Below are 27,013 nucleotides of genomic sequence, written 5' to 3' on the forward strand. Positions count from 1 at the left end.
GTCATACAAAATTTTTGGCCATTTATGTCACTGTTTACACATACAAAACTAAGGTGCTAAACATTTACAATTCCAACAAAAATATTTTATGACAGTCAAATTTTCCAACCTGTCCTTAAGTAAAGCATTAATGTATGCCTGCATCATATGGAACTTCATGTATAAACAAAATAGCAGCTGATCACAAAATATGATGTACTTTTCTATTAAGCACAAGAATTAGTGAAAACATTAATTGTGCATAAATAAGTTAAATAAAATAAATATAAAAAAGCTTACAAGTAATTTTTCATTTGTAATTTCTGTACATATAAATTACTTTTTTCTTAAAATACCACATTGTGCTACATTAGTAAAACTTTAATCAAAATGATATACATGTCTGAAACATTGTCAATAAATACAATGATGTTTCATCAAAAATATTAAACAAACAGTACATATTTCAATTCTGTACAAAAAGCAGATTGAAATACTTCATTAAAACAAATCACACCTGTCAGTGCAAAAATAAATAACCAGTATTATTAAAGTTTTTTATATACTGTTCCTATTTATGTTCTTATGTGAACTAATATTCAATACACGAACAGACTAAGAAACCAAATCAGAAAATTTAGATTTATGCATTCTGAATGCAGATTCTCTTTTCACAATTCTTTTAAAAGCTAATGGCAGTGATAATTTTGTTCAACCCGTTTTTAAAAACATTCAACATTCTATGCATCCTTACATTGTAAGTTTTTTTATGGCATCACCAAGATATAAATTTCTTCAACACAACAATTTTAGTTTTACATTTTCCATATGCAAAAGAGTTGTATGTTACAACCATATAACAATACACTATAGTATTTTTTTTATGCAACACTATTTGCATGGCACATAGCAAACTGTATCATAAAAATGAAAAATATTTCACTACAAATTTTAAAATCTTTTTTTTTGTGCGAAACTTTCTTCTGAACACTCAAAAACTGTACCTTAAATGCAATGATAAACAGGGAGATTTAGCAAATTTTTCGGTCCACATTAAATTGCAATCCTGCAGATGTGTATAATATAGAAACAACATATTTGTGTACCTTGCTGACAGATCATCAGATACAAAATTATAAATCTACATTACAAATACTGAATAAATAATAATTAAAAACAACAATAACAATAACACAAACACTAAATTTTTTGAGTATTAAGTACAATAATCAGATGATCCTTTTCTAAGCAACACAGTTTTTGGCAGACATGTACAGAACTTTCACAAGATATCTTCTTTATGACAGAGAAATAAGAGTCTTTGACAAATACATCGTGGAACTTGTTCTGTCAGACAAGTAATCAGATAGTTATCAAGAATTGTATTTCCATTGTTGTTTCATGCTCACACAAGGGACTTTTCAGTAGTGCTTGTAGAAAGTGTTTCACACCTTCCCACAAATATTTGGTTGCCTTTGTATCTCATCCTAATACATAACATTCTTGAACAGAGATAAAAAAATGAAAAAAAAACTGCAAATAAATAAAAAACATTAAAATGAAAAGGGTTCAACATTAATGAATTGCATTGGGACACCCTCAGATTAAAAGTCAGACAGAGGGTTAAATGAGTTGATAAAATGAACACAAAAGTAAAAGATGAAGACTAATGAAATTTAAGACTAATATACAACAACTATAATATGGCTGTCAAAAATGTAAAGGCAAAAAGTACTGAGAAATAAGCTTTCAGTAAGTTCCAAGTTTCTGGGTTTTCAGGCAAGTTAATGTTGCCATTTTCCTTCCACAATATTCTGACAGCTTCCCCAGCCATCTTTGGTAGCAGATCTCGTTGGTTGCTGTTTGAACTCCAACTACACTGTGAATGGACCATGCTGTCCTTGGCCAAAGTATAACAGAAATTTAGGACCGACCAAAATAGTTATGCCAAAACATAAAAAATCTGCACTCTACATCTGATTACGACAACTAAGGAAGCTATCAAAATATTGTGAAAGGAAAATGACGTTAACGTGACTGCAAACCCAGAAACTTCGAAATAATCAATTTAGCTGAGAAAATATGTGTAAGATTACAAGGTTTTTCTGAAGGCAGTTCTTACATTTGAAGTAACAGGCAAGGCACAATAAAAGAAAAAGTTGAGAAAAGAAGTGTAGCTGGTAGAGGGTGGGAAAAGTTTACCTAGTTTGGGACAAGAAAGATCTGTGCCCTGTGCCCCCCCCCCCCCCCCCCCAACTTATTGCCAATTTTGTCTTGTCTTTTGCTACAACCAATGTGTTCACTTGTTCTCGAATTCTGATGTCTTTTGTTTCACACCATCTGTCCTAGATATTACAATTTTTTCATTTGTTACATACAAGTGCTGATTTCATTGTTACATATTATTAAAGGCAAAGCTCACCAAAGATTACATTTAGGTTTGAGACTGTCCAGTCCAATTCCTGTGATTTCCACTGTCTACAGGTCGTGAATTGCAAATCAATATTATATAACAATTAATTATGAAATCAAACAGCTCTAAGGAAGACAATACAAAGAGCAATTCAGTTGTTTGCTACATCCCTTTGCTCCAAAGAATGAATATCATTATTCAAACAATATATACAATTGGTAAACATGGAGGTAGTGGTCAAAAGTTTAGAATTGAACCCAAGACAACAGTGAGGTGTAAGATCATAACAGTGCTTCCACACAACAATGTATGGTGGAAGATATATGGAGATGCTGTATGGTCAGTGACTGCTCACTGTGACAACATTGCTTTATGCAGAGTGATGCTCACAGCATTTCTCAAATTAAGCTCACTAGTGGTTACACAACCATTTTCCAGACCAATGGGCCTGCAGCCATGGCACACACAAATGACCAGCTTCAACCCACATGTAATATGTTGTAATTTTATTCTTTGGGGATGGATGAAGGAAGAGGTTTGCCATCAGACACCAAGACATGGGTGAAATGGAAGTAACAATCATCACTGTACCCTTGAATGATCTGTACCACACATGTTGAGAGCAACACTTGAAAGTCTACTGAACCAGCTATAAAAACATGATGTCAGTACTGGCCTTATGTAATAATTTAGCTGGTGTCATACAAAACCTGAATGTTACTATGCAATGACCAAGTTTTAATGTAACCATTTAATTCATAATAAATTATTTGAAAATAGGGAGTAACTTATCAAACACCTTGAACACGGCTAATCCTATACACCATTCAACTTACAAAAAGCAATTTGTCCTACACAAAAATATAAATTTATATATGAAAACAAGGTAAGAAAAATTTCAGAATAAGAAAGTATATAACTCTAACTATAAGCAATATAGGATTGGTTTTTCAACATGTCATTCTAAATAAGAACATTGAAAGAATATTCATCTTAAATGAATTCTCAATGACCATGAGCATAAAAGAGATTCAAAATATATGTGTGAGCATGAAACAATGGAACACATAAACCTTATGTGAGTAAAGTAATAAGTAGAACTTTAAAGCTTTTCCAGATCGTACATCTAACTTTATGGATACCATACCTATAAGGAATGCTGCAATATCATGGAACACATCCAGATACTGCATGGAAAACTGGTCTTTGTATGAAGATGTTGGAAGCATTTAAAATAATCATTTATCAGATACTGACTGACAATTACCCAAGAAACAACTATCAAGAAACAGTCACATGAAAAAAAGGTCATATTTAATACTTGTCAAATAAAACAAAGGCAGGAAAAAATGAAAGTGAATTATGGTAAATGATGTAAAGCATACAATAGTAATGAGGACATCCATATATCCGAAACAAGAGAAGCACTTATTTCTAGCAATACTATTACTGCCAAAACCACGTCACTCACAAAGTATCAGTTTCAACATGGAACTTTCCATAGGGAAGACTAGATGTGTCAAATAGGGAAGGAAGAATGAAAAGGAAGTGAGGGCAAAGAAGCCATATCAGTCATAAAGAATGCAGTGAAGGTTAATACAATGAAGTGAAAATGATAGTTAAAATGCAGTATAATTCATATGACAGTGGGATGAGGGCAAAGTGCTAAAACTAATTCAGGGCTCACTAGCTGTAACAGCTATTGATGGAAGCTACAGTTGTGCTTCACTGTGTGTCCTAGACAATTCAATACTAAGATAAACAAATAAATACTGTGGAATGCTATGGCTGTCATTTTAGGTGTGTTCACCTGTCATTTTTACACATCGCCAGATGTGACAAATATTTAGCACTGTCATGTATATGCATATCTACATGTAAGCTTATCTTTAAAAATGCTGTGATGTTTATGTCAAATTATAAAACAGCCCAAGATATCTGAATACCTGTGGGGTATTAGTTACAGTAGCAAATAATTACATATTTTATTTATCGCAATCAGAAATAAATCACAATAAAATACTATATAGAAATATTTACTGATATAAAGAACAACTATATTGTTGGCAATTAATCAAATAAATTTTTCTTATGGTACTACTGTCCACTGTCACTAACACATATGTTAGAAATTAGTTCCTGTGAAGCCAATGTAAGCAGTGCCAATTAATTTTACATTTCCAAAGAAAAGTAGGGTTATATCAAAAATGTTAAGAAATTGGTCACTCAACCCAGTGGATGCAAGCCCACTTTTCTTTGTCATTTTCATTTATTTATTTTCTTCTTTTATCCCTTGGCAATACACGGAGTCGAAAAATAACAAAATTTGTTATCTCTTTCTGAAGATTGCCAAACATGTCACAATTTCTAAAATGTGTAATTAACACTTGCCTAAATACCTTCACATAGTATTTTATTGCGATCTTTGCTACAATGAAAGCAGACTGAGCACTCATAACTCAGTACTGTTTATGGGAAGTGGTTGATAAGTAGACCTGATAACATATTATACTTGACTAAATGTTACTGTAGGACTTTGATCCAAAATGGAAGCTGTTTGGTTACAGGAACGTGTTACATAATATGTTCTACCACAAGGGAAACATTATCGTAACATCTGCCCAATGACTCTGCTATGTTTTGTTTGCAGTACTGGCACATATGAGTAATGGAATGCTGAAGCAAGCTGACTTCTGGTAACAGAGAAAACTTTCAATGTCAAGCTCACCCCTTGACATTTTTGTAGAAAAGACAACAACAGCATTGAAACTGGAGAGTATTAAGATACTTGACATGATCACAAAACTAATGGCAAGGCTAAAATGATCTACTCTAGGAAAAGCACAACATACACACTTCCTGGAAATAATACTACAAAACAAAAATTTCACAAATGGACTACTATCAGGGATTCAGCGAGCAAAAGACATGTAAGTAATACAACTGACTGATGCCTAATGGTTGCTATTTACAAGACTGTAAGAAATTGGAGTGACTAGTTATTTCTGAGATGGAGCACTATGTTTTGGCTGACTTTTCCGGTGACTTTTTGCATCTATTCTATCTTGTAGCTTCTGAACCAGTTCATGCAGCTCAGACTGAAAAAGAAAACATTCTATAAGTTTTCTGTGAGTAACAAAATTATATAAGACATTTTTAACAAGTAAATGTATGTCAAACAAAGAAAAAATTTATGTTTTTGCCCTGTATTCTAAGGCACTTCAGACTTAAAGGATGCTTGATATCATGACTTTAAAAAAGCTTGATCTTATTAGTGCTTTCTGTAAGACATAAAGAGAAACATTTTTGTTATGTGACATAAATATCATAGGTGTACCATTTCCCAGGTGTCCTCCAAAGGTTTGACACAAAGTTCACAGCTGTTTTGACTGCTACGTGTACAACATGTTGACACTGGAGTCAAATTTGCAACACAATTATACCTTATTGGTAGTAAGGGTAAGATTTCATTACTGACAAGTGTCCATGTTCCTGGATATACAATAACATTATTACTGCTTTTCTTATGTTGTGTTTACATGAAAGTTTCTACTGATGTTTGCAGTTTCTTGAGGGCTGATTACACTCTAACCAAGTTATGGGGAGGCAAGGTGCAACAATAGAGCAGAATGTTTTCCATGGAAGAGCTTATCAAATAAATCATGTCACATTTCAGAGACTTGATGGTCCTCTTTGTGAAAAGGGACTCCTTAGATTAAAGTGAGAAGAAAATTGGTGGACCTCACAGTGTGCTAACTGTTCAGTTTGAGGAAGCTGTGTTGTAGCTAACTGAGGGCAACCCCAACACCAATATGTCATCCATAGGAACTAAATACCTCCAACACCAATGTTGGAACATCCTGCAGGAGTCAGGCATGCATCCATCCAAATATCAGAAGGCACAAGATTTATCAACTGATGACTTTCCCTAGTGCACAGAATTCTGCCAATGGTGTCCACACCAAATTGTAAAAATCCCTGAGTTTTGCTTACTGAGACTGCCTTCACAAGGCAAGGAATAGTCAACAGCCACAATAACCGTGTCTGAGAGATGGAAAATCTTAAGCAACTCTTGTGTTCCAATATCAACAGAAATTTACCATAAATGTGTGGGCTGGTATTATTCATTTACACCTGATTGGGCCGTATCTTCTGCTTAATACGTTGCCAGAGAATATTACCCTATCTTTTCCGTGAAGTACTACCAGAAATGTCGAAGAATGTCCTGCTCCTAGTCAGGCAATGATTATGGTTCCAGCATGACAGAGGCCCACCACACTTTGCTATTTATGTCAGAGAACATTTAGGCAATGTCTTGCCCAACTGCTGGATTGGCAGGGGTGTAGTCATCGTGTTCTCCCATCTTGCCCGTATGGATTCCTTTTCGTTAGGGAAGCTGAAGCATTTGGTGTACAACACACCACTAGATACTCCAGAAGAGTTGATTGCCCATTTGCCTTAAACTGTAGCCATTCGTGGAACACTATGTGGTTTTGATCAAGTTAAACAATCATTTACCATACAGATATGAGCTGTGCATTATTGTAAGCAGAAGACATTTTCAGCAACATCTCTAAAGCAACTGTTTGGGCATAGCCTGTAAAGATCACTACATCAAAACATTCAAGGGTCCCTAGAGGGTAAATGGTGCATACAGCTTTTTTTCTATCTCCCCTAAACATTCTAAACGTAGTACACACATTTCTTTTTACACCCTGTAAGTACTCCGCAAGCCACTTTAGTGTAACAGAAGGTATTTTGTACCATTATTAACAAATTTCTGTGCTATTCCATTTGCATATTGAATGAGAGAAAAATGTCTGACCATACTTTCCCTAGTTTCTCTTACCTTATGCATCTATACGCAAGGTATGCAATGGTGGCAGAAGATTTGTCACACTGTCTCCTTTGAATACAAATTATCTATGTTTACCTACCAAGTCTCTACATTTACACAACAGGTTTTTAGAAGAATAACCTCTGTTACACTTCTGCATAGGCTAATATCAATCTGTTATGTGTCTAGTAGCCATCTGGGAATTTTTTTCAATTTCTGGTATCATGCCTACTCGATGAGAACTGGAAGTGCTGGAATAGTACTTCCTTTACAGACGCACTAAATTTTCAACTTTCAGTGTAACCAAGTTTTCCATTCACCTTCCATACTACTGATTGGATGTGTATCCAATTTCATATCACTTCTTGCTACTACCCCTACATACTTACTCCAGACGTTGAGTACTAATATAGTGAATGGGTACAATTGGGTTCTTCCTTTTTGTCATACATATCATTGTGGATTTATCAAAATTGAAAGAGAACTTCCATTCATTTAAGGAAATAAAAGAAATTTCTAAGTCTTTCTGAATTTCTTTATGATTGTCGAATAGTGATACTTTCCTGTACATAACAGCATCAACAGAGGACAATCTGATGGTGCTGCTAAACCTATCTGTTAAAATCACATATGTATGTTAAGAAAATCAGATGTCCACTTTCACTAACTTTGTGCACAATGAATTTTAATTTTGTTTCTGCTGAATATTAGTCATTGTGTATAGCATATTGGGATATATCAATAAAACATTAACAGAGCCAATACAAAAATACTTTGTATGATCATATCTTGGTCACTGGCTGATGGCATAGTACTGCACAAGTGCCCCATGCCCCCCCCCCCCCCGCCCCTCCCCCCCCTCACACACACACACACACACACACACACACACACACACACACACACAGAGAGGGAGAGAGAGAGAGAGAGAGAGAGAGAGAGAGAGAGAGAGAGAGAGAGAGAGAGAGAGTGGGGGGGGGGGGGGGGGGAGGTTAGGGGTTGGAAGTAGGGATGTGATGATGTAAACAGTGTAGGGTGTAGGTCAAAGGTGGGAGGGAGAAGGGGGGTGAGAAAGAATACCGTATTTACTCGAATCTAAGCCGCACTTTTTTTCCAGTTTTTGTAATCCAAAAAACCGCCTGCGGCTTAGAATCGAGTGCAAAGCAAGTGGAAGTTCAGAAAAATGTAGGTAGGTGCCACCACAACTAACTTCTGCCGTCGAATATATGTAGCGCTACACAGGTTCAAAATGGCTCTGAGCACTATGGGACTTAACATCTATGGTCATCAGTCCCCTAGAACTTAGAACTACTTAAACCTAACTAACCTAAGGACAGCACATAACACCCAGCCATCACAAGGCAGAGAAAATCCCTGACCCCGCCGGGAATCGAACCCGGGAACCCGGGCGTGGGAAGCGAAAACGCTACCGCACGACCACGAGATGCGGGCCGCTACACAGGCATGCCTTGTAGGCACAAAGATAAATACGGGTACCAAAACCTCTGCGTCAGTAAATAAATTAAAAAAAAAAGGTGAAAGACGAGCTTTCTTTCTCCGCCCCGAGTTTCGACCACTGCATTTTCATACATTATCCAACGAAGCAAATACAAATTCCGTATTGTTCATCTTTGAATGTAACACAATTTAAATGTACTACTAAAATCCAACTGGCAAGACTGTTTGGGATGTTTGTCAATATGGCCAACTCTACGTTCTGAATTTTTTCCTACCTGTGAGAATAGATGGTTGCTAATAGGAACCTGATGAAATGTGAATCGCATGCAGTATTCTCTTCACCATAAGAATAATACGAATATAAACATTTTGCCATGTATTCTTTCGTGTTTGCTGCTATCTCATTTAAATCCTGTCTGCCTAATAAACTATGAAACTTTAGTGAGACAATAGCAAACGCGGAAGAATATACGTATCGTGTCATGTTTGTATTCGTATTATTCTTATGCCTAATAGTGATACAGTCAGAAATGAAGCACGGCAAGTGACTAGATTTTTAAATCTAAAATGACTAATTTCTGTGCAGAATTTGATGTACTAAAGAAGCGGGCGCAAAGATTTTCAAACGGAGAAAAATTTTCGCCTAACTCTCGTTCAGAACATGTTGTATCATACGCAGTCTATTATTTGGTTCTTGTTGATCATTATCAAAGAAAGCAGCAGTGTAAGTAACAACAAATGGCAGTCTCTTGGCATTGTTTCGCTAATGAGACGATTCCTCTCTTTTTTTTTAATTGTAAGCGGCGGTAGCGTGCACAAAAGCAAGCCATGCCGCGAGCGGCGAGAGGCCGTAAACACGCACTATCAGAATGCAACAAACAATGCATGACACAGTACAGTAATGCATTTTCAGTTTAGAGTGACTGACGTAAACACCGATAACAAAGAAAACGGTACTTATCAGATCAAAGCAAAATAAGCAATCGATTCAGACCAGACGAAGGACGTGAAAAAGGAAGGGTACTCGTATAAATACGGACGGAGATCCTGACGCATCGCAATGACTACCTGGTAAAGCTTAACTGCTAAGCTTACGACTCGAACCAAACTACTGTAGCTGTATCGTCATTCATTCGACCTAAATTGTGTCTCATATTACAATGGACCAACTTTGTTTCGATTTAGAGGTGCGGCCTAAAACTTTTCTCTCCCCTTCAATTTCGAGTCTCAAATTTCAGGTGCGGCTTAGATTCGGGAATTTTTTTTTCCCTTTATTTCGAGTCTCATTTTTCAGGTGCGGCTTAGATTCGAGTGCGGCTTAGATTCGAGTAAATACGGTAGTGTGGTAGGATGGGAAGAGACACAAGAGACAGGGAGACTACTGAGATATCCTTATATCCTTGAGATGTCCAGACATCACGGGGTTGGGAGGCACCTATCATTACACACGTCAGATGTCGTGGGCTGGGAAGACTGGTAAAACAGGAAAGGTGGGAAATTGTTGTGTAACTAACATCAGACTTAAATGCTGGGTCCATCTGTTAAATTCCAGAAATACACATAGCAAGCTATTCTCTATACATCACTGAGGTTGGCTCCTGTGCTAGCACTTAAGAGTGTTTCTCCTTACAGCCTCAACACACTGCTCACCAAATACACAAAACACTGCTGCCTCTCCACAGGTCACAAGTTGTTATGAACCAGCTGTTCGCTTGCCACAGCTGATGCTACCTCCCTATAAACCAACTTCCCTCCCATGCTTGTAACCTTGCAGCCAGTGAATACAGTCTTTCCGTATGTCTTGTTTACTCCAGACCAAACACCTAATTCCTTGTGCAAATTGTGACTCATACTCTCACTTCAAAATCTTTGGAGAAAGGTTAATACAACCAAACGTGTGTCACATAATTAATGCATACACTGATCAGCCAGTGCACTGTGGCCACCAACTTACTATCGATATGAACCCATCCAGGCAACAGCAGCATCACCTGGCTAGGAATGACTGCTAGTCAGATACATGCACGGTGCATGTAGTATCAGTGAGCGTGCTGTTTGAGCAAGGGCAGAGAGTGAGAATCCAGAGGCTAGGCATGAGCATTTCGGAAACTGCACAACTTATGGGGTTTCAACGAGTGCTGTGGTGAGTGTCTCCAACATGTGGCAAAACCAAGGTGAAATCATGTCCAGACATCATGGGGTTGGGAGGCACCCATTGTTACAGACGTCAGATGTCATGGGCTGGGAAGACTGGTAAAACAGGAAAGGTGGGAAACTGTTGTGTAACTAACATCAGACTTAAATGACGGTCAGAGTACAAGTGTGTCTGAGCACACAGTGCACTGTACAATCCAAACGGCGGGTCTTCGCAACCAATGACCCAAGCATGTGCTGATGTTAACACCATGGCATTGGCAACTATGACTGAAATGGGCATATTATCATCAGCACTGGATGTTGGCAAGTGTAGAGCATTGCATGGCTTGATGAAGCTTGATACCTTCTTCATGATGCTGATGGAGGGCACGAATCCGTCGTCTTCCAGGGGGACAACTCCTTGACTCTGTACTGTGGGGCGTAGACAAGCTGGCGGCGGCTCCATTATGCTCTGGGAAACATTCACAGGGGCATCCATGGGCCAAGAGGAGCCCGTGCAAGGCACCATGACAACCAAGGAGTATTGTATACTGGTTGCAGACCACATTCACCTCTTCAAGACAATCATGTTTCCCGATGGCAGTGACATTTTTCAACAAGATAATGCACAATGTCATAAGGCTAGGAGAGTGATAGAGTGGTTTGAGAAACAAAATGGTGATCTCTGATAGATGTACTCCCCCCCCCCCCCCCCCCCCCACAACCTCCAAGTCATCAGGTCTGAGCCCGAACGCACACATCAGGGATGTGATTGAATGTGGCATCAGAGCTCATCGCCCCTCTCCCCAGAATTTACGAGAATTAGTTGACGTGTGCGCAGATATGGTGCCAACTACCTCTAGTGACCTACCAAGGCCTCACTGCTTCCATGCCCTGATGGGTCACCGCTGTTATCCGTGCCAAAGGTGGTCATACCAGCTATTAGATAGATGGTCAAATGTTCTGGCTGATTAGTGTACATCAACCTGTTTATGGATTATATACAGGAATCCTCCCTAGTCACTCAGAACCCTAACAATCCAGCATGATTGAGATTTCAGCATGATAGCTTCATGATATGGATTAAGAAACTGAATCACATTCCATCACAGCTTTACATCATCTCTCCTACTTATTTCATCACATCCTCTTCAGCTCAACCCATCACATTCCTAGATTTAGACCCCTATCTCTCCTGTAACTCCATAAAAGCCTTTGTGTGTGCCAGATCCTCAAGCACCACCAATACTTCAACTGACATAGCTGCCATCACTTCAAAATAATTTAAGTAGCTTTTATGATTAATAGTTTTTGTGAATCACTGAAATCTAGCAGCAAAGTACTACTTGTACCATAAAAGTTAACGTGAAGGCACAGGATAACCTATGGACAAGAGATGAGCAGGTGAGATGTGCAAAGAACAAGGGAGAAGAAGAAAGGTGAATGTGCTAGGAGGAGGAGGAGGAGGAGGTGGAGGAGGAATGGCAAAGAAAAGCAGTGGTAGGGGTGTCGCACCTGAGTGGACTTGCCCTAATGTAGGCACAGGTAGCAGTGAAGGAAAGAAAAGTAGGGTTTGACATTCCACCATGAACAAGGCTGTCATAAATGAAGCAGAAGTTCAGACTGCGAAGGATGGAGGATTGGGTGGAATTGGCTGTGACCTTTTCAAAGGAACCATCCAAGTATTTGCCTTAAGCAATTTTTGGAGACCATAAGTCTGGATAGGAATTTCACCCTGGTGGAACTGGCTGTGCCCTTTTCAAAGGAACCATCCAGGTATTTGCCTCAAGCAATTTTGGAGACCATGGAAAACGTAAGTCTGGATAAGAATTTCACCCTGGGCTTCCCAAAAGTGAGTCTAGTGTCTTAACCACTGAACCCTCTTGCCTAGTCAGGGGGCAACAATGTGTTCAATATGGCAATATGGGGAACGAGGTTGTGAGAACCAGAGGCAGGAGCAAAATTGAAAGAAGGGAGAAGGTGTCTGCTGAGAGAACAAGGGAGATGAAGATTCATAGACTCACAGAAGTATAATTGACTAGAGTAAGGGGGTCAGAGCAAAGCAGTGAGGAATAAAGAGGAGAACACAGGGGGAGGGAAATAGTAGCAACAACAGTGACACATGTTAGACAGGGAGTGCTGACAGGGGATTTGCAGGACCTAAACCCATCCTCACATGGGATATGTTTCTCATTGAGAAGTATGCTAGACGTGGTATCCTTTGTGGTTGTTACATGCTCTTAAATGTTCTGCTACAGTTCATGAAATGTGTTCATCATCGGGATTTGTGATTCCAGCACTCTCCAGTGGCAGTTGTTGGCTGCATCTGGTGCACTAATTACATAGTTTGTTTATGTAAATGGATGTACAGAATACAGTTGCATTAACTCTGTTAGCAAAAGTTGAAGAAGTATGGAGAAAATCATCAAAACGATTTTGGACTTGTTGATATATTGAAACTGAATTGCTGGTAGAGGAACATTACATACTCTGTACAACACACTGTCGTTTATAGTAGAGTTATTTGCTAACTCAATTGAATCTTCATCACATTTTCAGTTTTAAATGTCACTTTATGCTTGCATAATAACCATATTCTTTATGTTGTATTGACTACCATCACTCTGGAGTAACGCACTTCATTACATAGGTTTCAAGATCGATATTCGTTCCATAATTTTATTCAAATGGATTTTTTTCAAAGCTACTCCCATCCCTGAAAAAGATATTTACTGGCAGGTCATAAAATCAAGAGACAGGTATATATCTTTTACATAAAGTTTCATAATAGCAAAAACTTCCAGTGTGTAACTTTTATTTACTTTTTGATAAACTTGCAGCCACATGGGTTTCTGGCCACTGGGGAAACATTCCAGTCTTTGGCCTATACAACAAGAATTGCAGTATGTACATTATTTACAATAAATAACATCAACCATTGCAGAGAACACTTCTGTTAAATTAATAAGAATGTGTGTGAATTGTTTGTTGCTAGTGTAGATCCTCTGTCTATGTACTTTAATTCTAACTGATAACTTGTTGGTAGTCACACCAATGTAAAGGCTGAACAGTGTTCACACAACATCTGGGACACAACACATGTCTTTTCACAGATGGCTCTCAGTTTGTTTTGCCAGTTACAGGGTTGGTATAGGTGGTGGTAGGAGGAGAATAGGGTCTGACCAGGATATTGTGGAGGCAGGGGCAAAAGCTAATCTACGTGTGGTAGGAAAAATGTCTGACATACTGGACCTCATTTTAGGGCATGATTTTAGGAAGTTACAGCCTTGTCAAAGTAGCTGATTAATACATTGATGACCAAGATAATACTGTGTGAGAACAGGTGTACTCTTAAGGGGCTCCGGAACGCCCTATACTTGCAATGTTAAAATAACGCTTATAAATTACATCTTTCCTCACAAAGTATTTGAGGTAGGAAGTTGAACTTTTTACAGATTATTTATTGGAATATGGGCTACAACTTAACACAGGGATTTTACAAAATTTTAGTTCAGTTATTAAAGATGATTTTTTTTCAATTGTAATGAAAATTCACAACATTTTTTTGCAATTTTTTATTTATATATTCAAAAATATACAGTTTTTTGGAAAAAGGCTGTGTTAAATTATGCAGAAGGTACTGTGTAACATTTACTGAAAGTTTGAAACAAATATGTTTGGAAGATCCTTAGAAAACATGTAATTAGTATGAGAAAATAAAAGTTTTGGGAATCGAGCGACAAAGATTGGATTAACTTTTTAGTGCATTCCAGGTCCATAGGATGGATTATCTTCATCCTCTGCAAACTACTCCTCCAGCTTCCTCTTGTTCCTCCTCCTGTTTACTCTTGCTTGTATTTCTAGACTCTATACAGCCCTGTCTGCAGCCCGAAGGCGTTCCTTGTCTAAAGCAAGCATCGCTCGTACCATGTTAGAACCTATCTTCATTCCCATATTTCTAAATACCTTGCACCTTACAATGTTGCCATCATTGAAAGTCACAACAGCATCATACAAACCAAAGTGAAGTGTTTCTATTCCAACAAATACAGTCTTGGGGATTCTCGACCATATAACACTATTTACACTTTCATTGGGGTTTTGAGTTTTTCCGTGAATACACTTTTTCAACAGTTCAGGTGCTGCTAAGTCTCTGAAAATAGGTTTTATCACCTCCATTATTGCATGAGGCAGACTATGCTTATGAGTGTACACTTCACCAGTTAGCAATCCTTTGTTATATTTACACCAACTGTCTTCTTCTTTGGGACACAAGCTATGTTGGGGATTTTCATCGGTTGAAGAAGTATGAAAAAAAAGAGCCGAAACAGCCTTCTTCATTTCGTCGACTCTTTGTGTATTTTGCCTAATAGCCATTCCATAATAGTTCTGTATTTTGTCAATTACATTGTCAGTTAACCTTCCCTTCCCATCCAACCCTTTACCATCACTGAGTTTTTGTTTTTTGTACGAAGCTTTCAGTCGCCGAAGTCTGGTTCCCATTCGCTTCTGTACGTGTCCAATACACTCAAATTTCTGCACTACAACATCATCACCATAGGGTTTCAGTCCTTGAACATGTTTGAAACTTTTAGAATCACCGTCACCAAGGTAATTAACATATCGCACAGCGCCACAGTGGGTCACGCCCATGTAGAACACATTTCAAAAAAAATTTAAAAATAGTTGTAGTCTTCGGAATTGAATAAATTATATATCTATTAAAAGGTAATAGTCTGCAGATTCAGAAAACGCAAAAAAGTAAAAATTTAACTTTTCATGATTTTGAGCCTTTCCGGAGCCGCTTAAGCTGTTTTTTGAAGGGATCAGCAGTACCATGATTGGATGTGATGGCCCGAGGAATCCGCTTCTGAACAAGGCTGGTGGAGTAATTATGTCCAGTGAATGTTGAGGTGAGAATGGTAGTGTATTGCTGTACAGAGTCTGCACTCTGAATACATTGCCTTGAATGCCTAGGCTGTATGGGAGGGAACATTTGACATGGAAGGGATGGCAACTGTCAAAATCTAAGCACTGTTGTGTAGCTCTGTGTGTAGCAGTGTCTGTCTGCAGCTCCACAGTGTCACCTTTACAGAGATGCCAACTTCTAAGAAAGCCAATTAGTAATGTGCTGGACAGTGCAGGCATCGACAAGGAGGTGGGATGGGAGGGGTGAAAAATTCTTCAATTTCCATTGGAAAACATCAGCAACTTACATATGCTTAAGAAACTTGTCTTTACTGGCCATTTGTTCACAATGTATTCACATGTTTTTTGTTCAGAACAGTCTGACATTGGAATAAAATTTTTTCAATGTAGTTTCATCTAGAGCAACTTCCTTTATGTAAGCCCTCGTGTTTGCCCCAATGACTGTCACTTTTCTGTACCTTAAGAGACCCAAAATTTACATGAAACAAATTACCATCGGCCTCCGAAACTGAGAATGCTCTCACAAAGTGAACAATAAAATCAATGAAAAGATTATTTAATTTTGAATGAAGTTTAAATGGGGCTTCTTATTAGATGAACATATTGAAAGAGTTGAGAAGTGGAAGAACAGAGGTGAGAAACAAAAGATAAAGCTTAGTAGATTGACTTTCAAACTGTGCCTTAACTTGTAGAAACTTCAACATAGCCTTACATGGATATGATTCGCAGAACATTTTTAAAGGGTTTTACTCTTCTACCACACTGTCGCAGAGACAACCACCTAGTGGAAACATACTTAAACATTTTCTGTGGCTTTTCACCAAAGACTTACTGACTTACCTTAAAAGCATTTTGCCTGTTTGAGCTCTTTAGCAAGTAATAAAAAAATGTCAATTAAACACTGTTCAATATTAATATTTATAGTCCTTTTAAGCAGCTACATGCACAAGATGATAAGCACAGCCTTGCACATGAATATTAATATTTTCTTTAATAAATAAGAGAACTTACACCTTTGGAAACACCAGTCACACACAGTATGTGCATTGTCACATGCAAAACGTACACAGTTATTCCATGGACTCTCCCTCTTCTATAGTTCATTATCCAAAACACTGAATGTTCCTTTGACTGTATTGTCCTTCTTTTTGAGAGAATCACACCTGCAATCTGTGTAGTTTCGGCATCGAAAAGCAACACAACTACTGGGTAGAGATTTTCGCCATTCATATCTTTGCTGCTGTCTGTTGCCAGAGCATAAGACTGGGACCTCATTAATTTGTTACCATTCCCTCAATTGCAGAAGCCACAGTTCAACTAGTGCTCCTGTTTTTGTTCTCGCATGTTACCAAACTTTCGTCTCCCGAGGATTTAGTAAAAATTGTTATTAAATTCTTGTTTGAGTCCCTCAGCTTCTCTGTATATGAATGAATTTTGCTCGGTGTCTGTTTGCACCAACTGTCTCTTCCATCATGCGCGACTGAAAAATCCTGGCTGCACACACTACATAACACGTCAATCAGATGTGGTAAACAGGACACGATTTTGAGCATTTCTCCCTAAATTTTTGAACAATTCTGTTTGTTAACAGTGCACTAGTCCTGGTACTGTCACCACACACATTTTGCTGCACCACAAATTGCTTCACTGTTTATTTTAAAATCTTTTGCACGCATTTCCTCAACACATGCTTAGTATGCACTAGAGCAGCATTCTATGTTACTTTGTTTATGATAAATTCAAAAAAATGCTTGTTAATATGTCACAACAAAACATACATCTGTCACCAGGAAGAGACATCATGTGACTATAAAAGAGAACAACTGCACAAGATATATCACTTCATACCTGGTCACATGTTACAATGAATGAAGTCCTATACCATGTATGACTTTTGGTGTAATCCAAATTCTATGCACGCACAAAAGGAAAAGTATACCAACTGTATTGTTGAGAATTCAAGTGGTGAAGAATGATTTTTTTCTTGTGCATCCTTTTGAGCACTTTACATGCTTACATTTATAAATCAACAAGAAATCATAATTTTTGCCATGTTGTTCATAAAGTCATAACAACTGAAAGAAATTCATAATTATTATGAATGATTCATAAGTGACATCCCTATTGTTTTGGTGATTAGCAATGTATCCTTTTCATAATATTGTTTATACTTAAAATGATTGTTTTGAGAGATCTCAAGATACTTTTTGTTCAAAAATCATATATTCACATTCCATACTCTAGAATATAAAAACTACCAAACACAAAGCTCAACTCCATGGACTTAATACACTATGGCATCTCCTAAGTTCTGCTTGTGATGTAATACCAATACTGCATCTCACTGGTCGTGTTTCTTTCCTTGAGCCAAAACTCCGACTTGGCACATTCTTGCTTTCACACATCGCAATGTAGTGGAATGCGGAATTCCATGCTGTTATGTCACCAGCTCCTTGTCCATGAATGTTTTCATGTCCCATGAGAGGACACCTTAAGGATGTGTTGGAGGGGCAGTTACCACATATGCAGTTCAGAGAAGCTGAAAGAATTGTGGGAAATGGTGGCTACCAGTTGAAATATACCAACACCATGGTTAGACAAAAACTTTGCAACCAAAAACAAGAATCGAAAATGGATGTTATTGTTGACATAAATTCAAAACTATAGTGTAGTGATGATGAAGAATGCATTCTTTTTAAGTTAACTCAAGGCACACAAAAAGTAGTGGGTACTGATGAACAAAACAAAATCCACTCTCACTGCAGCCCAAATATTTGGGGGCATAACAACCAGTGCTTTGTATGAAATATGTATCCCCCCTTGTCCTCAACACCTGTGTGGGTCCATCTCAACTTATGGTCTACGTGACCCTGCCCTCTCCCGCAACCCCTACCTTCCTTAACCTATCCCTCTTTCCTCCCCCAGGAAGAAAAGACAAATAGTTATTTTTTCTATTTTTTTTTACATGTGTCTCAAAGTAGCACTTAGCGCTTCTCCTCCTTAAGTAGTGGCCAACAATTCCGCCTCATAATTTTACTATTTTCTCAATTGATATTTATTACATTTTTTGTCACAGCTGCAACAGCAAAGTATTTTATATTTATCTACTCCACATCTACCATACACATAAGCACTCCCCCCCCCCCCCCCCCCTTCACATTTAGGCATCCATGTCTGTGTAGACTACCATGAGAAATATTTATATTCTATTGAACAAAAAGAAACACACTAATACAGCAAGTGAATACCATAATATTCACAGGGCAAAATAAAATTAAGAGAAATGAAAATGTAAATATATCAATGATAGATTTTATTTCTACAGCACTGGAGTTTTTCCAAACATCAGAGTACATGTCATTAAACTGTATGCCAGCATTAAAAATACTCTCAGAAATCTTCATAGTAAAAAGAAACTAAGAGCCCCCTGCTACTTTTTGAACTGAACATTTAATGCATATATCAAATTGTACAGACGCGTATCTCATGTATGGGTCAAAAATCATATCAGTCTGAAATTGCATGCACGTTAAACAGAATATTCTTTTTATGCAAAGGGAAATTTACCTGATCATAAGTATACATCAACTTGCAGTATTTTAAGTGATGCCTCTTTTTTGTAAGTAGATCAATAGCATGGGGAAGGCAGTAGACTCCTTCCTCATGGGAATTTGTAACCTGCAACAATATTAACAGGGCTAAAGACAAGCATTTAAAATAAAATACATTTTTCACTAAAATATGGGCTAGAACCTGAAATATAGTGCCCACTTACAGTACACAAGCCACGCAGTTATAGCTTCATTAATAACCACAACAGAGCATCCAATACGTGACTACTAAGATGGAAAGAGTAGGCTTACACTCAATATAAAAATGACTGTATTATCTTGTTTATATGGTGGCAGTATTGTTGATAAACATATGTTCTCCCATCTTAATAAAAGTACACAAGAAAATACATTTTTGCCTTTGCATCAGCAATAATTATTTTATTTTACATGACCGAGGTAATCTATTTAACCCACTGTCAATACTATACGATGGGAAACTGTATCTTTAACTTTTAATCTACTAGGCAGTGCTCCATCAATGTCTTGTATCATCACTTAATTTCTTTAATACATATTATAACATCCGATCCATTTCAAATTAACACCTAATTTCTTTGGCCCTTACATGTTCTTTGTTTTACATAAGAATAGAAGACGTGAGTAACATCTTTCAAGCAGTGACACTAGAAAATAGAGTTTTAAGCTGAATTCTAGTCTTGTAAAATAAAATATAATGAACTGTAGGAAGAAAACTGTGTTTTCCTGTATAATTATTTATTACGTATTCATATTCAACTCAGTTAAAATGGTTGTTGTTTCCATAATACGCCTCACCAGACAGCGGTATACTGCCGACAGATGTCCATATTGCACATGTTACTGCAAGAGCAAATATCTTTAGGACTGTGGAATCAAGAGAGTCAGTGATTCCACACTATGACAGTTACAGATAAGCACTAGCAGATGTTCTGCTTCCTTTACCATGAGTAAACCCCACAGGTCTAATGCCTCCTTCCATGAATTTGTTGTATTTAATAATCAGTATATTTAAAATGTTGTGTGTTGTTCTATATCTGTACCAATGCACACTTCCAACTTCACTCAAGATAAAAATAATAACTTTTCCTTCCAAAGTATTTACTGATGTACAAATATTACATACAATTGACTTACAATTTAAAGATTGGAAAATCCAGGAAGGAATTGTGGTGCCTATCTGTGACTCAGCATTTCCACTATATGGTGAGTAGCAATATTGACTTAGAATTTAACAAGTTTCATCATCACACAGTGTTGATTAGCAAATATAAACCCGAAGTCATGCAAACTGAGGTGCACATGTGCATACACTTAAATCCTGAATGAGATTTTCACTCTGTAGTGGAGTGTGCGCTGATATGAAACTTCCTGGCAGATTAAAACTGTGTCCCTGACCAAGACTCGAACTCAGGACCTTTGCCTTTCGCAGGCAAGTGCTCTACCATCTGAGCTACCCAAGCATGACTCACGCCCCGTCCTCACAGCTTTACTTCCGCCAGTATCTTGTCTCCTACTTTCTGAACTTCACAGAAGCTCTCCTGCGAACCTTGCAGAACTCCAGGTTCGCAGGAGAGCTTCTGTGAAGTTTGGAAAGTAGGAGACGAGGTACTGGCAGAAGTAAAGCTGTGAGGACGGGGCGTGAGTCATGCTTGGGTGCTCTGATGGTACAGCACTTGTTGCGAAATGCAAAGGTCCTGAGTTCGAGTCTCGGTCCGGCACACATTTTTAATCTGCCAGGAAGTTTCACTTTAATCCTATTTACAACCACAGCTGATGAACTGTACTAAGGTAAATTAACTTGACATACTAACAAGGGGAGACCACGATGTTTGGATCACAGATTTGCTTCAGACTTCACACACTTTTAATAGTTCATTAGGACAACATAATGTGAAACTAATAAGACGTATTGCTTAGGAGATTTCAAGCAAATGGCAAGAGAAGTTTTGTGTGTCAATCATGTACCAGTGCACAGCGACGCTGAGCATGAGCTGGTGGTGGTAATGTGATTAGTGTTCAAGCTTCAGAATTGGTGGATAGCTGGACCGAGTTCTGCTCTTCTTCTTCTCCTCCTTCTTCTACACTAGTCACATTATTTGTTCATATTGAATTTGAAAGGTAATATGATGAAAAGAGATGTGCGTTTACTAATTTTTATTATTACAACAAATATATAAGCAAGTTTAAAGCTTTATCAAGCGCTTTCAAGCTTTTCCATATTTGACTGACAACAAACAAAAAAATTCTCTCCTGAAGATGTTATTAAAATGCATTCAATTGTATATCGCCAATTTTTGATATTGATATTTACAAAAATGTTGTGTTAGGAATATTTTGCTCCAAATTGTCAAAAGGAAGAGAAATTTTTCAAAATTTTGATGAGCTGTGCCTATATGAAAAATATCATCCTGAAATTTGTAATGTCAAAAGAACACCTTCAAATGTGCCTCTAACAATTAATCATATCTTACCTTCACATTCTGGCATTTTGTACCTCATTGTATTATTGATTAAAGTTATTTACACCTTTATTTATTGATGTTTGACAAGGCCTTTCCAAGCCTGTCCCCTGTCCTTGAAACTTGTGCCTGTAGATCAAAGCATCCAGGTGCCAAGCAGTTCGCAGTACCTTACTCAATTGCAGGTATACAAGGTTTTGGATATCATGACAGGCACACATTTTCAGGAAAACTTTATGCATTTGGTTGTTTATTTGCTGTAATTATAAATGTAGTATTTGTTGTCATAATAAAATTAGCAAAAAATCAAATAGCATTCGAAATTCAATAAATTCCATGCAAATACATGTGTCTTTTCATCATATTACCTTTCCAATGTAATATGTACATAATAATGTAACTAGAGTTGGTGGGAAAAAAAAAAATATATATGAGCGAGACGTAATCCAGTGATCCAGTGCGCTTGAATGCTAACCACATGACTGCTCCACATGACTGCTGCCATTTCGTGCACTGCATCGCAATGCACTGATACATCAATCATGCATAAAGTTTATCTTGCAATTTTATCAAATTCATATAACTGGTACACCTTACTACTTGCACATTATGTTGTCCTAGTGTACTATTAAAAGTGTATCGAGTTTGAAGTAAATCCAAGAGCTGAATGTTGTTGCCTCCCCTTGTGAGTTCTCATCTCTGAATACCATAGGGTCTGATCAGAAGTACTGATCACCATATGTTACAAGATGCTTTGCTGAGTACAGATGTAGATGTAGATAACATTAATCAAAAAGCATATCATTTGTTTCAATAGCATGATCCAAGAGGGATAAGTTTACCTCCACAAAACTTGCATCACTTCAGCTACCACAGAACTTAATTTTCATTTATATTTTAATGCTAGTCAATGAGATATTGGAAAGTTAGAAAGTCCTAGAAGGGAGGGGGGACAAAAATAATTGAAGAAGTACAGGCAATAGACAATCACTTGTCAGAGGATGAAAAGGTTGCTAAGCTTCCAGACAACAAAATTTAGCACCCAGAAAGAGAAGAGAATTTAAAATGAAACCTCTTGTGTTGAGTCGGGACCTCTTCCTAGATTGCTGCCATATTTGCTGATTATTATTATCTGGGATAGTACAGAACAGCAGTATATTGCCGCACACAGTCCAATGTCATTTATTGGCAGTTATGCATCGCGGTCATTGCACCACTACAAACACAGCCATTTGAGTTGTGGTATTAATGTCATCCTGCACATGGGATGTTAATTCCCTAGTCTGGTAGCTGTTAGTCTCCAACCAGTGGTGCAGGATAACTCAGAATATTGCAGGATGTTCTCGGATGACAGGTGCTGGTATGAAGGGCTTATGATGTGCTCAGTACACAAAATATTGATCTTATCTTATTGTTGTCTGACATGGTCAACGCGAAATTTGACAACCCTCAATTTACAGTCGTGTCCAATATCAGGCCATTGTCACATCCGAACGTGCCACAAATCTGCAGCATATCTGTGCCTTTTACAGTGATCACTCAACATCAGACGCTGTTCGAATACCTTATATACCCAAGTGGGCTTGGTAAAAACGCTAAATATGAGCAACTCTAATGCACTCTGGTAGCCATTCCAACCTACTGCAGAGAACTGCAAGTAATCATTTACATACCTGCTGACGATATGTACATGTATGAAGTTACATTGGCACCCAAGCATGTGTTCTGCGTGCTTCACTTTTTAGTCTGGCAGTGCATATATACCTGAAGAGATTACTGTCTGAAAGCCTGGCAACATTTTCATCTTGTTTATGCACCTGTCGACAGCTCACTACCTCCAACTATTTATTCCTTTCATTAACTATCACTTGTCAACAACATTTCTGTTACAAAGGATGTGAATGGTGTTATTTGCTAATATATGGGTGTTGAATTTCAAAATGAAATCAGTTTTTGGCTATTCAGCCCACTTTTATTGTGACACGTTACCCTCTGTCTATTAAAATCCTTGAAAACACTACATATTGGTTATTAGTCTCTGCCGTAACTTATTTATTTACACAGGTTTAACTGTTGAAATATAACAGAAATATTTACAAGGAACTGAAACACACAAACTCCAGTTTATAAATCTGCATCCAGGATTTTAGTACACACAGATTCATGTGTCTGTTGTAACTTGCATCTAAGCATTGAGAGTGCTGACAATTGTTGGAAGTGACTATTGTTCTAAGTCTGTAAAGGTTTATGGTTTGTGTTTTGGGATAATTCAGAAGGAGAAATGCCTCATACCCAATTAATGAGTATAAATTTTCTTTTTTGTATCTGTGGAGAGTCAATTATGCAAAAATAGATGGAATAACCTCAAGTAAGAAAAACAATGCAATAGCCCAATCTACCATCTGCTAAACCAGACCACAGTTATAAGTTTCGAAGGACATGAAATGGCAGCAATAGTTGAGAAGGGAGTGAGACAGTTTTGTAACCTGTCTCCAGTGTTATTCGATCTATGAACTGAGCAAGCTGTGAAGGAATCTGAAGACAAATCTGGAAAGGGAATTTAAGTTCAGGCATGTGAAACAAAAATTTTCAGGTCTGTTGATTATGTCATATTTCTGTCACAGAGCAGAAGGTTTGGAAGAGCAATTGAACAGACTGGGTAGTGTTTGTAAAAGTGGTTATAATATGAACACAACAAAAGTGAAACAAAGGGAATGGAATGTAGTCAAATTGGCTCCAGTAATGCTGACAGAATTAGACTAGAGGAAGTATGTGTATGGAATGTAGCCTTTTGCAGATGTGAAATATGGACAATAATAAGTTGAGATGAATAGTGAATAGAAGATTTTGAAATACGGGACTACAGAAGAATGCTGAAGAATAGATACGTAGATCAAACACATAATGAGAAGGTACTGAATGAAACTGGGGAGAAAAGAAATTTATGGAACAACTTGACCAAAAGAAGGGATAAACTGACAGGGCATATACTGAGGGATCAAGGAATCGATACCTTGCTACAGGAAGGAAGTGTGGTGGGAGCGAAAATTGTAGAGGAGCCCAACGCTTGACTACATTAAAAAGGTTCCAATGCATCTAGGTTGCAGTAGTTATGCAGAGATGGAAGAGGCTTGCAGTAAGCAAGCCTTCATTGCAGGCGTTTTCAATCCTGGCCACCTGTATTATAGATTTGCAGTGTTTGGAAGAGAGGGAAAGTATGCTGAGTCACTGCGTGAATGATAATCAGATCTGATCATAGTGAGTCTAGTAGCAACCATCCTTCTGCTCATTGTATTGTATTACAAGAGCTTAAATTAAATTTCACAGTCGTTTACACAAAGAAACACTGCTTTTGAAGAAGGCCGTCTGTATAATGGGCTTCCACAAATTGTTGTAACTTCTGCATGAAAAATGCTAATCCAAGCCAGGCAGCCTTATGTTGGTACAACCTGATGTTAAATGTAAATACTCCTCCTCAAGATGCTCCGCAACATGACAATAATTTCTGCCCTCTTTCTCACCCAGGATGTCCCTGGACTGAATGACCTAGTCAGCTACAAGCTGTACATATTTTGCCTATTGTTCTCTGTTTACGAAGACTCTAAACTTTAGTGTTTTAACCAATATTGCGCTAAAAGTTTTATTTACTGTAATTTTATAGTGAATATCAATAATAAGTCTCACATTAGGACACAAATATCTTTTTATGCGGTTTCACAAAAGAGCAGGGCTAATTGCTGTTAGAAAGAAACAAAAACAATTAACTATTTCAGATTTTTTCAAACGGACAAAATTCAAATTTTTTATTTTCGTATTTTGAGCAATATAAAGAGAACGACGGTAGGAGTAATTTATTCACTTTCGCTTGTTATGTTGTCTATGCTTTTCTCTATTTTACACTTTCCCGTATTTTACACTTTTTTGGGTCAGTTAGCTGAAAAGTGTAAAAGGAGGTTTTACTGTTAGAAAGCAGTGCTTCTCCACAACGAAAACAAATTTCCTTCTGTTCCCGTTGCTCGCACAGTTAATCTGAAGGAAATATGAGAACATTAAACTGCTACTACAATTATCCAGTTAGAGGATTACTAAAAGGGTGTATGTGGAGATCTCAAGATAACTTCAATACATCTTGGCATGCTGCTCGAGTACACCAAGCACTGCTGTTTCTATGTGAATGGGGCAACAGAGACAGGAAAAGTCACTATTAGGGGAAAAAACAACCCACTCAGAATGACCTACTGCATGGACAGAAGAACACGGTGAAAGCCCCTTTCATTGTCCCCAAAAGGCATGGTCGTGAGGATTCATATATTTTTTAAAGATGTTTCCAAGGAACAGTGAAGCAAAAATAAAGGAAATATGTAAGGCCATAAATTGTTTGTTGATTGATGCTGAAAGAACGACAAGTCTGTTTCACAAGTGTTTGCATGAAATTTTTAGGCAACCATAATACAGAGAACTATCATAACACTATATAAGAACTATTGAGATAATATCGCCTAATGGGTTGCATCATGTCACTTAAACTACATTTACTGAATGATCATTTGAGCTTCTTTCTGGATAGCCTAAGTTCTGTTAGTGATGAACATAGAGAATGATTCCGTCAGGACATTTCTCAAATGGAAAAGTGTTATCAGAGCAAATGCAGTACCACAAGAGAATTCAGCTAGGTGACTTCTTTGACAACTGGCCTGTGGTTGTCAAAGGCATCACCCAACTGCATTACTGTAAGTTGTTTGAACATTTTATACACTGGGAGAAACTTAAGTTTCACACAGACCCACAATGTTGTCAGGAAGGAAATATTTTTAGGTATGATTCTTCACTCTTATGCTATTCACTTCTTTCATTCCTTTACGTACTGACAAATTCTTTTGCTGTTTGGATTTCGTAGCCTTGTTGTGTGAGGGGTATTATTTTGCCAGATACATATAGGAGTAATGCATAGGTTTCGATACACATTTGCAGAAACTATTATTGCATGAAAACTAGGGCCTGAACATAAAGTCTGAAATTAGATCTATATCCCGAGGCAAATCATCTTCCACTAACTGTGGACAGGGTTCTTGTACTCACATTCTCTTTTTTTCTCTTTTCTTTTGTTACCAAGAATGTAAGAAAAGATAGATTGCTACTTACCATAAGGAAGACACGCTAAGTTGCTGACACGCACAATTAAAAGACATTTACACAAAGCTTTCACCCA

At 37.6% G+C, this 27,013-nt stretch overlaps 1 protein-coding gene across 1 annotated transcript in view; it reads right to left on the bottom strand.

Annotated features, from left to right (window-relative positions):
- Positions 1 to 2,226: 2,226 nt before the first annotated feature.
- LOC126188462 (uncharacterized) overlaps positions 2,227 to 27,013 on the bottom strand; it is a 189,779-nt gene continuing 164,992 nt past the window's right edge. The window contains exons 21-22 of the mRNA XM_049930066.1: positions 19,320 to 19,430; positions 2,227 to 5,490 (exon numbers count right to left, since the gene is read on the bottom strand). Of these exons, the coding sequence (XP_049786023.1) occupies positions 5,392 to 5,490; positions 19,320 to 19,430 (210 nt within the window). The 3' untranslated portion in view covers positions 2,227 to 5,391. The remainder of the gene's footprint in view (positions 5,491 to 19,319; positions 19,431 to 27,013) is intronic.

This window comes from Schistocerca cancellata, chromosome 5 (genome assembly GCF_023864275.1).
Source record: "Schistocerca cancellata isolate TAMUIC-IGC-003103 chromosome 5, iqSchCanc2.1, whole genome shotgun sequence".
Classification (NCBI taxonomy): Eukaryota; Metazoa; Arthropoda; class Insecta; order Orthoptera; family Acrididae; genus Schistocerca; species Schistocerca cancellata.